At 44.9% G+C, this 13,171-nt stretch overlaps 1 protein-coding gene across 6 annotated transcripts in view; it reads right to left on the minus strand.

The window, feature by feature from the left end:
- The window catches only part of LOC142802707 (uncharacterized), a 112,235-nt gene that overhangs the window by 5,247 nt on the left and 93,817 nt on the right, over positions 1 to 13,171 (minus strand). For 3 of the 6 annotated variants that reach the window (XM_075887698.1, XM_075887697.1, XM_075887696.1), the window contains 2 exons: positions 5,293 to 5,370; positions 4,992 to 5,214 (listed from right to left, as the gene is read on the minus strand). In XM_075887698.1, the coding sequence (XP_075743813.1) occupies positions 4,992 to 5,214; positions 5,293 to 5,370 (301 nt within the window). Of the gene's footprint in view, positions 1 to 2,095; positions 2,341 to 4,991; positions 5,371 to 5,506; positions 5,627 to 13,171 lie in introns of those variants that run through there. The other 3 variants (XM_075887700.1, XM_075887699.1, XM_075887702.1) reach the window with 3 other exon arrangements.

A 13,171-nucleotide genomic window follows, 5' to 3' on the forward strand; every position in this document is an offset into this window, starting at 1 on the left:
ATTCAAAGTGCTTCCCTTCGGCCTCTGTTCTGCACCTGCAACATTCCAGAGAATGATGGACACTGTTCTTACTGGTCTAAAGTGGCACACGTGCATAGTTTATCTGGATGATGTTGTCGTGTTTTCTGCCACCTTTGAGGAGCACCTAAAGCGTCTGCCGAATGTGCCGAAAGCACTCCGCTCTGCTAACCCGACACTGAAGCCAAAAAAATGCCACTTCGGTTACAAGGAACTAAGGTTTCTCGGCCATGTTGCCAGTGCGGATGGTATTCGACCAGACCCAGACAAAAGTACAGCGGTGGCCTCGTTTCCTGTTCCACGTGATAAAAAGGCAGTACATCGCTTGCTAGGGCTCTGCGCGTACTATCGCCGCTTTATAGCCAATTTTTCTAGGATTGCTGAACCGCTCACTTGACTCATTCGTGAATATGTTCCATTCGTCTCGGAGGATGAACAGGACGCAGCTTTCTCTGAACTACGGGAGCGTTTGCAGACACCACCACTCCTCGCTTATTTTGACCATGACGCTGATACTGAAATTCAAACTGACGCCAGCAACGTGGGTCTTGGTGCTGTCCTCGTACAACAACAAGAGGGCACAGAGCGAGTGACAGTGTACGCTAGCCGCACTCTTTCCCGTGCCGAGGTCAACTACTCCACGTCACAGAAAGAGTGCCTCGCTGTTGTATGGGCCACGATAAAATTCAGGCCTTACCTTTACGGACGCCACTTTAAGGTAGTTATTGACCATCATTCGTTGCGCTGGTTAGTCAACCTATGGGACCCGTGTGAGCGACTGGAGCGATGGCGTCTTCGTCTGCAGGAATACGATTTCACGATCGCTTACAAATCGGGCCGCAAGCACGAAGATGCTGATTCATTATTCCGTGCATCTGTCGAAGTTCGTGGCCACGACACCGAGGATGACGGTGGTTTCCTTGGGGCCCTTACTACAACAGATCTGATTACACGACAGCGCCCGAACAATGAAATTTGAGCAGTTATCGAAAACCTTGAAGGACGCAACTCTTCCATACCTCGATGTATTTGGGTTTGGGCGTCTCTTCGGACCAGTACAACGTGGTCGTCAACCACGTCCTGATGAAGTGTCTGCCAGATCATTTTGCGATTCTCTACTGCCAGAAGGTGCAGGAAGCGCCGCAGGAAACGTCCGGCATCGCAACACTTGAACAGAGAGCTCGCCAGACTGCCGAATTGCTTAGTTTTCTGCGCATTCAGATTAAAGTTCGCGAGAAAAGCAGGCCAGAACAAACAGCGTCTGGTTTCTCGCAGTCGCAGCCTGAAGAAGTCGAACATTTGTCGGCACCGATGGGACATTTGCCTACGGTGTCCGCACTTGCTGCCGGATCTGTTACAGCTACAGAAGAGATGTGCCCTTTATGCAGCAGTTGTCAGCACACCATCACGAACTGCAACAGTCAACTCTCGGCTGAGGAAAAACGAGCTCAGTTCCGCACTGCTCGCTGCTGCTACGTTGCGGCTTGCAAAACCACATGGCGCGTTTTTGCCGCCTGCACGCAGCATCAACGGTAAGTGCAATTGACGACACCTCACTATCCTCTGTGAATTGTTCACACTGGCAGCCCCAACCAGGATAAGCGCGACGACAGTAAACCAGGACAAACTGCACATCGATGGGCGAGGCACTAACACGCCTTCAGTGACATCGGCCCCAAGCGCCCTGAGTGGAATCAACGCCGTTCTTCTTCAAACAGGACGAGTCTGGATAGAGTACGGGTCCCAAAAGCGTCTCGTGCGCATTCTTCTCGACAGCGGCAGCCAGCGCGCATTCATCCCAGCAGATGTTTCAAAGGACCTAAGGTGCCCGGTTATCGGAACCAAAGAACTTTCTTTGGTTACGTTCGGCCACTCGAAGCCTTGCGAAGTAACACGCAGTTGACAGGTAGCGTTGACTCTATGAGGCCAACGTAGGGACATGGCGATAACCGTGGAGGCCTTGGAAGTACCCAAAGTGTGTGCAGTAACAAGTCCGCCGCTCAGTACTGATGTTTCACAGCTTTTGTGGGACATAAACTTGTCATGCTGCAGACAAATTTCATCCCAACACCTGGAACCCACAGGAAGTAAGCATTTTACTTGGTTCTGATGTCTACTGGAAGATAGTAACTGGAAGAATAGATCGCTTGTCCAGTGATCTTGCAGCCAAAACCAACTTTGGCTGGACTGTTCAGGGCACCATAGAACGCGAGAGAAGTTCAGCATACATGAGCGCTCTATTCCTGTACTATACCACAAAGTTTGTCCCTAACGGTGATCTTTCTGCAATAAGGCGTCTCGGTGTCATGGGGACCAAGGCACCTGCCGAGAAAAAAAACAAGGCTCCACCAGAACTTGAGGCATCTTAACAGGGCATCATAAAGTTGGATGGCTGCTACAAGGTTCCGCTAAAACTACCAGTTTTGGGTAGACATTCAAACAGTGATCATCGAAGATTGGGAGAAGGCTATCCACATGTGCAATTGAATTGAACTGGTTCAAGAAACATTCTGAACTGTATAGACACCGTGGCAAGGCAATCAGAGAGGCATTTAGCAAAAAACAGAAAAGGCAATTGGAAATACGACAGCCAAAAGATGATGGCTATTATGCACCTCATCATGCAGTCATTCATGAAAATGCTGTCACACCAAGGCTTTATGCTGTGTCTGACACCTCAAGGCACACGCTAGGTCATGCCTTTCTTAACGATGCCCTGCAGAAGGGTTCAAAGCTCAACGCTGATGTTGTGCAGTAGCTGCTCGTCTCCCAGAGCCAACCAGTCGTCAAGTGTAAGTTCGGGGGAGATCTTTGGTGGGAAGACCGGTCATACCGGATCACCCGTTTGACAGGAAATGCATTGAGACGGTCATTAGTGCTACAGCTTGAACGCCTGACTAGCTTCTGGAAAGGCAAGGAAAGTGACTGGTAAAGTTAGCATATATTCTGGAGGCAAGTCAGCCAGACAAGTAATCTGGAATAGCGAGACTACCTCGTGATCGTCTCGGCCCCTTGGGAGTATGTTGCAGAAAATTGCGGCCGCGCGACAACAAGCAGGAAAACTGAGGAGAAAGAAGGATGGGAGGGCACGAGCGGTAGAAATAAACATGGACGTTCTTGGTGTAGGGCTCGGATCTTGAATATGTGACAACCACTACTGAACGTTGTCGCATCTTATCTGCATAATTATTTTGCTCAGCATACACAGATATGTAAAAACAAAAGGATGCATTATTAAGTTTGTAGTCCGGACCATGAGACTTTCTTAAACATCATGTGTGTGCTGTAGCCGAAGTTATGACAAGTGGACTTGTCGTTTTCATGGCTTCTTGTTGAAAAGCCGATTGCAACACCCACACTGTGTTTACGAATTTTTAACCACAAGCTTTCATCTTCTCCTTGCCTTTTCTTCGAACTTCCAGTATAAATCAGTTATTTGCCACACAAGCGAAACTTCATGTCGACAATTTAAATTAACACTGCTTTAAAATTCATTACTTTTTCCATTTCAATAGTGTTTGCACAAACATTGAAAAAAAAGAAAGATTAGTAATTCTCGTTTGTTTCGATTCCGGCAATTTGGTGTCGCAGTCCAGACATGGTCGCATACCAATCACAAGTTTGAGTTCGTAATGCATTAGGCTGCCACTTACGGTGTAAACTGGTAAAAAAGTTTTAAGAAGCATCTACTATAATGCCTGTGTGGAAATATTCAGAGGAAGTAATTTTCGGGTGATAAGTGATAGTAATGCGTAATGAATAATTTTTGCAGTATGTCCAAAGACTACGGTAAGAATGTGAGAGATGCCATAGTGCAGGGCTCCGAATCTTTCTACAGCCTCGAGTTCCTTATTAAGTAAGGAATGTTCCTGCGCTTACATCACTCCTGGCAGGCATTGGTCCTCTACCGTCACTCACCGAACACTCTTACTCAGGTTCTGGTTAAATACTGGCCGTCCTGGCTATGGTTATTAACATGCTAAAAACACTGATATCAAGAAGAATGTGCCATTTGTTGGCTATATCCAGCACAATAAGAAGAACCCAGTTGAGGGCATATCACGTGACATTGCAAGAACTCTTTGAGGTGACATGCGTAACTTTAGTGATCTGTTGCTGAGCAGATGAGTAACAGCCACGAGAAAAAACACCCACAAATGAAATGTAAGAGCATTCCTGAAATCTTATTTTCAAATTGCAGCGATGCTATACATTGACAAATTTCCACTTTGCATGCATTCATCTTCTAGCCGTTCCCGCAACGTGCTGCCCTGAGAGCGCTTAGATTGTTTTTAGTGCATCGTCTCCGACAGCTGTTCCAGCGGTGCGACGCGGGGTATCGTGGCAAGGACACATAATCCATGCCAACCCCTCCAAATGTACACCCGCTGAGGAATCCGCTCCTCAGACACAGGCGATACACTACTGAGAACGTCCAAACGAAACAACATTGATGGTGTACGTGTACGCTCAGGCACGCCATGTGCACATGACCTAGTTTGTGCATGATGTGTCAATGCACATGTGTGATGTGATACAGGGATGACTTCCTTGGAGTAAAACTGTAGATACTTAATAAACAGGCGCGGTTGGTTGCTGTCTCAAAATGAATCAACAGGTGTTTGATACCATTGTACGCACTGTACTTGCCGCTCTCTTACCAATTACATCGCACTAAAGAGACAGACACAGGACCGGGTTAACTGGCGGAACATGGGAGAGGCCTTTGTCCTGCAGTGAACGTAGTCAGGCTGATGATGATGATGATGAAAGAGACAGACAAAACGAAAATTACTATGCTCACTATGGCAACCGTATACCTTTACGTCAGCATTTTGAAGGATGATGACTGGTCGAACGCAAAAGCATTGAGTTGCTACCCTCATTTCATGTAACAGTTTGAAATGCCGCTTTGGCACCTTTGTGGCCAAACTGAATTTTTCATAAACCCGATGAGAAACGCGAATACATACCTGAAAAACAATTGTATGGCTCTGTTTGCATAGCAGTTGAAGATGCAATTTTCTTTTCGTCCGTTTGGGATCCTTCGTGGTGCATAAGTAGCTGCACTTGAACCGATTTCTCTGTACTATCATTCGTTTCACACGCTGGCTCTGTTGATGTTTCCACAGCTTGTCCCAAATCACAAGCCAGACCTGGTGCTACTTTAAGAACTTCCTCTGTTACAACGTCATCCTGAAATTAATCTGCTTGTTTTGTTACAAGTGGTAATGCAAAATATCATTCCGAGAAAAGAAGTCAAAGCCGCTTGACCTGATCTATTTCGCTATGATGATTTGGTTTTGACGTGTGTACGATGGTTGTGCCTCCAAGGAGCAACCATCCAAGAATCTGAAATAGAGCACAAAAAGACGAGTTACTGATGTGTACACACAAAAATAGGAACATATCGCATTCATTAGAATGCACGCTTCTTAAACATTTTTTAAAGGATAAAATGAAACCAATTATACTTCTGTAAAATTACCTAATCAAATTTCTAATGCCGCACCAAGCACTGCCAAAGACAAAGAGGAGTAGTGGAGCAGAAACTTGATGAGCTTGGACAGTTCTACGGAGGTCGTGTCGGGAGAATGTTGCGCAGTGCGCCAATACGGTCTCCAAAAAAGATTTTAAACATAGTTTGTTCTTTATGCTGAAGATTCTTGAAGCCGGCCTTCATTCCTCTAGCTATCGCTTCTGGTCTGCCATGTCGTTCTGCAACCAGACCGTCACGAAGCGCGTAAAGAAAGAGCAGGCTTGTCATTAATTTCAACGTACAAAAATTGTGAATGGTGCAAAATAACTCATCCAATCCCGAAAATAAAGAGTTTTCGAAGCGTCATGCCCTCTACCGAGTCGTGCTTCGGGAAAACCTTCCCGAAGCACGACTCGGTAGCCAAATAAACAGTGAAGCACCGATATCTTGTTGCAGAAATCTGAGGGATTCTATTATTCTGCTGGTGCGAATTTTCGGTAACGATACTTGCGACAGTGAAGCCATTTCAAACTTTCTTTTTTCAAACTATGGCCACACACTGAAAACTAAAACATACACCTATTTTCATGATTGCAGCAACGCCAGAAGATTTTGATACCATTGTTTTATAAAGGTGTTCTGGAAAGAATCTCTGCTCATAGAGGAATACTGTACTCGCTAATATTGTGAAAGAATCGCAATACTGACGATTGCAGAGACCGCGTGTCCAAACTGAAACTGTTTATATGGCGGAAATTGTGGTCGGTGTACGGGAAGTCAGATTACAGCGATGTGCACTGGCACTTGTACCAACAAAGAAAGCGTCAGCTGTCGGTACACTAACTAACGCTCACGCACATCGGCATTTACGCAAGTGCTGTTGAATATGCTACCACTAGTGGCCACGTAGGTTCAAGAGTCATCTGTTATGTTCACGTTGTGCCCTTAATCTTAACAAAATGATCTACTGCAGTCCTGAAGCTTTCCAAACACAACAAGTGCACTTTTTGCGCTAATAATTACTAACAGCGTAATGGGGCGATGACAAAATTTGACAAAAGAATGTGGATATCCTCCATGAAAGAAGCTAAGGAAGTTACAAAGGCAGCAGGAGAATCGGTCACGAGTGTGCACAAAAGCATAGGATGCGGCACTGCATGTGTCAGAATTCTGTGGGCCCATGTGTTCAAGCTTCGTGCAAAGTGACGTGACTGTCCAAGTCTGCGTCCGGAAACTTAAACCAAAAGTTGCATAAATCAATAAGGTGAAATCAAATTATTTAGCAATACTACATAAATCTTGAAGTGGGTATCATAATCCTAGTGCCATAAGAAATGTTTGCAACAAAGAAAACACAAGCCACAAATTTGATGGCACCTCCTCTTTAGAATTTTTATTTTCGTTCTCATCAACTACATTTTTCTCTACAGTGGACTGCTAGTTGTCAACCTGGTTTTCCATTCTTCAAGATTTTCTCATACGTTTTCATGGTCAGCTGTCTATGCTTTGTCTGAACACTTTAGTGTCTCAATTTTTTTAGCAAGAGTAGCGTTCTGCTACATATTGTTTGACACTCTTGTGTTGAAATACTTTTTTGAAACTTTTTTCAATGTCGCTCGATTGCTACTTCACATCATGTTCAAATCTTGAGTTGAATTTCATCTAGTTATTTTCTGACAACTGTACCACAAGGATACATGACAAGAACACACTAAAAAGTACATAAATGACACTTGGCAGTAGCAAAGCAAGTGAAAAGTCAAGTAGACCAAGGTTAAGTAAATCTTCCCAAATAACCAGCTCGCGTAAAAAAAATGAACCATGTCTCCGAAGGAAACCATGACGGGATGTGAAGTAAAAGCGGTGCGCACGACGTTGACCTAGCTGAAAAGAGCGTCGACGCGGGTGCTGGAAGAAAAATTTAAAGAAAAACTTGGTCTTTACTCAAGTTAACGTTTCTTTGAAATGCAAAAACACGGGATGCCGGTTGACTTTCGTGCAAGTTTCACCACAGATAAAAGAGTCGAAAGCGTGTATTCACTCGACCTGCAGTCGAGCGTGACGGGCGTTAGAGAAGGTGAAGCGAGACAGAAGTGTGTTTTGAGTGGGTGGAGGAGCAACAGCACCTTGGTGTATTGGGAAGAGCCGGCAGCTGCTGCAGGTGAGGGAGAGAGGAACATCAACGCAAAGCTGCAACTTGACCTACTTGGCATTGTTCCAACAATTGCGGCGTGGAGAAAGCAATGCGTGCGGCACGCTAGCAAGGAGACACAGGTGGACAGCGTTACACAGGCTACTCAAAAAGCTGCTCAGCATCTGAAACCACAGCATATCCACGAAGTGAATGGTGATGAGTAGGTGAAGCAGTGGGATCATTTGGTATTACCGTAAATCAGTTGTGACATTGACCGCTCATGCATTGAAATCGGTGCCAAAGCGGTGTGCAATTACATATGATTATTGGTCATAAATTGTACATGGTGTTCAGTAGTGAATTTCATTTTGCCTTCATTATTACTGCTTTGTAGTACCAGATCTTGACCAAACTTGGCAAAGACGAGGTCTCTGAACATTACCTCGGTGGTTGTTTCCAGTCATATCAAATGCGTTGTAAAAAGCATATAGAGACATCGTATACTACACAAACTACTCGCAGTCCACGATCATCATTGTTATCACCGCTACAGTGCACGCACATGCCACCAACGAAAAATCCCAGACTTTGAAAGGACTGTCTACTCTCCATCACTGCTTTTCCGTTTTTTGTCGCAATAAAAAAACATACCATCTGAACTGCCTAACCCAGCAGCGGTTTTTCTGGAAAGTGTGTAGAAATTTTTAAAACAGAATTTTTTATTTGCGTTCAGCCAGCTTTCATCGATGGGATGAATGCCCACAATGCTCGTCCGTGTAGGCGATGACGATTGTACAGCCGGTGAAAGTCGAAAACTGAGCTTTATCAAGTTCTGTTTATTAAAACAAATACCTCAGTGGTCACTGAAGGCACACGCCCACTTTTTTTGTTCTTGTGAGTTTCTCCGACATCTGAGTGATTACGTCAAGTGAGGACACATAGTAGCAATGCACAAAACACCTGATAACTGTATCTGTAAGAAACAAGCTATTCAGTCACCAATATTGTGTATTCGAAAAACGAAGAGAATAAAAGATGAAAAAGCCTTGCGCTCTTTGTTCATCAGCGTCTGACTGATAAGGTCATGTGTTCGAAGACTCCCATCAAACGCTGTGCACAAGCCGCGGTTAGACGGCGGGGTGCGATCATAGCTATACGATCGTGATACAACAAAATGGCAATGAAAAAAAGCTTGTGAGAGGAATGTTACCGTTATGTTTATCTACGCCTTGACTGCAGTTTACTGTATGCGTCGCTTGCAAATTTACTGAAAAGATGTCAGTCACAGCTGTGACACCGTTTTTATTTGCCTCTAGTACTGCACTAAGGCCACAGAAACGATGGTCAAAGCTTTTCAAAGCGTCCCTTGTGTCGGTCAGAGACTGTGACTGGCTAGCAGAGCGAAAGGCAGCACCTGTTCTGACATCACTCTGAGTGGAAGGACTGCGTCTGTACTTTAACAGCAAAGCAGTGAAACAAACAAGAGCAGTCAGCGTCGCTACGGACGCCCCACAACCTCAAGTTTCTACTGAACCAGTGTAGACCTCTGTGCGTCGCACGGAGTATTGGATCAGTGAGTACACAAAGTTAATAAATGGTTTGGACTTGCTCTTCATCAATACAATGAATTATCGTTGAGAGACGTCAATTATGCACGAGGCTTCAGTTGACGTTGGAACCTTTCACCTAGTATGTTGCTCAACTCAAACAACTAGCTTTGACTTGTAATTTGCATCGACAATTTAAGAACGCAAGCAGGATTAACTTGTTGACGGAGTCTCCAACCTAGCGTTGCGCGAGCGCCTCTGGAATTCCAGCTGGACACTTACGTTGGCCAAGGCTAAAGAAATCGGCAAAGCTAGGAAGCAAAACACAAAGTTAACGCGGTTTATGATGGAGCACCAGTGCAATGCATTGACGAATTGCAATGTGAAATCGAACGCTAGATCAGCAGCGCGTCCTCCAAGCAACTTTCTGATTTTGTGCACCCGTTCGTGAGCCAGATAGTGTTCGACACAACTATGCAGCAACAGGCTCGCACCACGGCATCCGTGCTGCAGAAGAAGGTGCAAGAAGCAACCAAAGTAACAAACACCGATCGTTTTGCTACTGTTGTGGCTCCATGAAGCACAAAGCAAATGCAAAAAACTGCCCAGAATGAAGACAACAGTGTCACAAGTGTCAGAAACAAGGATTGTTCGCGGTTGTTTGTCATAAAACCGTCTGCAGAAGTTGCAGTGTCCCAAGCCCTAGTCTCCTCCGCTGGAGAACATAGCGTCTTGAATTCACAACACATTCTTGGCATAGGATTGCCACTATGCAAGAAGGGACCTGTAGTTCACAAAACATTTAAAGAAAATATGCTTCCTCTTCTTATAGGTACTGGTGCCACAGTATTCTTTGTAAATAACGCTGATTTTCAGAACTTGAAAAATTTTGCACCTTGTCTTTTTCAGCGCGGAGTCTTCAAAACTATTCTGGCAAGTTGATTCCTAGTCTGGGCACCTTCGAAACGGAAATTGAATACAGTGGCATGCGGGCAACATTGACACATTACATCACAGAGAAAGGTTTCTTGCTGCTCAGCCTCGACGCCATGAAGAAGCTACATAATTATATGGTTGGGTCAACCAGAGAACTGCACGGGCTGCAAACCGACCTGAGAGCTTGGCCTAGGTAAGCCATTGTTGGATAAAGCCCAGGCAGGGCTCGGGCCTGGGCCCGAGTCTGACCCGTCCTATGCCCAGGTCTCAAAAACAGGGTGTTTCAAGAAATATGTCCAATTATTATTCAAAATTAGCAAAAGGAGGCATCTGCGCGCTACCTGCGCCGTTTCCTATATTCTGGCATAGGGCATCTTCAGGTGCGTACAGACTTCAAATACAGAAGTAATAAAAAAAGCTTAAAAATTAGCTTTTTATACAGTTCATAACAATTGAGTTTTCATTGCGGGCATTTTTGAAGTTAATCGCAAATGCGCTGTTTGGTGCGTGCAGGTTTCACTATTTCCAGCTAAATTAGCAAGATTTCGTTGCTGTGTGGTGATTACCAGTGCCCGCCTCTCCGAAATTTTAGAGTGGATATCGACTATTTGTAGGAAGAACATTGATTCACCCACTTGACTCAACCAGCTATTTACATTAGTTAAAGAGTTAAATGTTTTATTTGCTACATTTCTGCCGCAATTAATGTTCCTTCGCATCTGAAGATTCCTTCTGCCAATGTAAAGAAAACGTTGCAGCCAGGAAGCAAATGACTTTTTTCGTAATTTCGAAATATTATAGTCGCAATTCTTGAAACACCCTGTATATAGATATAATGAGATGTCTACCACACACTGTTTTGTTTTGTGGTTTTGTGGGGTTGAACATCCTGAAGCGACCCAGATTATGCGAGATGCCGTAGTTGAGGGCTTCGGCTTATTCAGGACAAATTGGGTGCATTGTCATTCACTTAAACCCAAAACCACAGGTCGTCAAGCATTTTGCTTTGCTGATAACCTACACGTAATTTCAAAAAATTTTTAATACAAGTTTCCACCGTTATATTGAGTGAAAGATGCTCTTGAATGCCATAAGGAAAGGATTGCCAGGTGGTACTGCAGCAACTGCTAATGTTTTATAGTGTTCATAAAATGAGCACGCTTATATCTAGGGACAATTTTCCAGTCTGCAGATGCACTCGCATGCCCGCCACGCCTTTTACCGCCTGTGAGCTCCGTGGACAACGTGACTCGTAAGTCATTCAAAACTTCGGAGCTGCCGTTGGTGCACTTTATGTGCAAAATATGAAAAAAAAAAGGTAAATGTTCCCAATTTTTGTGTTAACAAGGTAGTTGCAAATATTTAGTACTTAAGAATTACCCAGAAGTGTTCAGCATTTAGCTGGAAAGCACATCGTATGAAACAAATTTTTGCGTATTTTTACAATCGCCTTCATGCTTTTCGTGCTTCGACAGTAACTGATAAGCGTCCTCATTTGTCGAAGCACAAGTGTCGAAATGGTACTCAAAAACCTGGAAGCGCTCCTACGGGGGAAGTAAGAGCTCTACATTAGACAGGTTATGATTATGATGTTGAAGTGCTGCTGTACCCTTTAAAACATGAGGGGGAGGGGGGTGTAGAGGAACAAGTGTTTTGGCACCATTTACTGCATGCTAGTCCGACGGCTCCTGTGGCGCCTTGAGTTCAAAAACTTTTCACCCCTTATAACTTCTTTCGAGGTTCTTGGATATTGTTGGTTAAATAACACACATCAAAACTGGAGACACAAGCCCCTACACGTGTAAAAAAATCAAGCTACACAGGTTGCACGTGTTTAGCTTATCTTTCTTTGATGTCTGAAGATGACCAATCTTCTTGCATCGCATAGTTTGGCGAGCTGCATACTTGCTTAATTAGGAACCTGAGGGGGCGACATGCACTGACCACTGCACATTTGTTAGAATTCACAAGAATGCCAGCCGCTTGGCTCGTCGAAGCATCTCTTGAAGGTATGCGACTTCTTGTTCACTCTTCACCTTTTCTTGCCATACATCTCCTTCTCCTACATTGTCCCAGCCAAGACATGAAAGCCCGCCACCACAGCCACACTTCTCTACCCTGTTCGCACTGAGGCCTTCAACCATCGGTGACTAGGCAACCCACTCTAGTCCTTTTGGTGCCTGTGGGGGATCGTGCTTCAGACACCCAATACGCCACGTTCAATGGAGAGTTTAAAGAAACCGCCGGCATGGTTTGCCTCAGTGTTTTAATTGACAGTTCTTGAGACACTGATTACGCTCTTACTTTAAGACTTGAAAAATGTGCGTAACACGGGCTGATGAGATGAAAAAGGGCCAATTCTTAATCAAATCCTGGTTAAATGTTGACTATATGCAAGAAACTAAGGTGACTAATTGATCGTTTCCAGGATATCTCTAGGATTCAAACTCGGACCTGATTAAGAGTGTAGTGAAGCAGAGGCTTGTTTGTTCTTGGACTGTTGGAATGTATGCCATAGTGTGGGCGGCATTGCGTTGAGCGCCAATAAAGGGTCCAGAAAAATCGTTTGACATCGTTTTGGTGACGAGGCTTATGGAACACAGCCTTCATCTCCCCAAGCTGTTGCTTCCAATATGGGACGTCTTCTTGCTGCCAGACCATCGTGGGGCGTGCCAAAATCGAGCAGGCATCTCCTCGAGCCCAAACTATGAGGATTGTCATTGAGGTGAGCCAGCTGCTCCAGTCTACACAGTTTGGCCTCCTGACGCTTCCTGTCCTCCAAAGCAGGTTGAAGACTTAGCTATGCTGAATGCCGAGCTGGAAGCCTTCTTCTGACAGATAAGGAAAAGGGAGAAGACTACGATTCTGTCATGGAATATGAGTAAACTACTGCCAGTGCCTTGGCCCTGCTATACACATGGACAGGCTGCTCAAGGTTTTTGCACTCCCTTCAACGGAGCATCCACACACAATCAGGGATGGGGTCCCGGAAGCGACCTTGGCCTCGGACACGCCGCAACCACTTGACACTTCACAACTAATTTTTCTCTACCCAGT

Source organism: Rhipicephalus microplus, chromosome 3, assembly GCF_043290135.1.
Source record: "Rhipicephalus microplus isolate Deutch F79 chromosome 3, USDA_Rmic, whole genome shotgun sequence".
NCBI classification, from domain to species: Eukaryota; Metazoa; Arthropoda; class Arachnida; order Ixodida; family Ixodidae; genus Rhipicephalus; species Rhipicephalus microplus.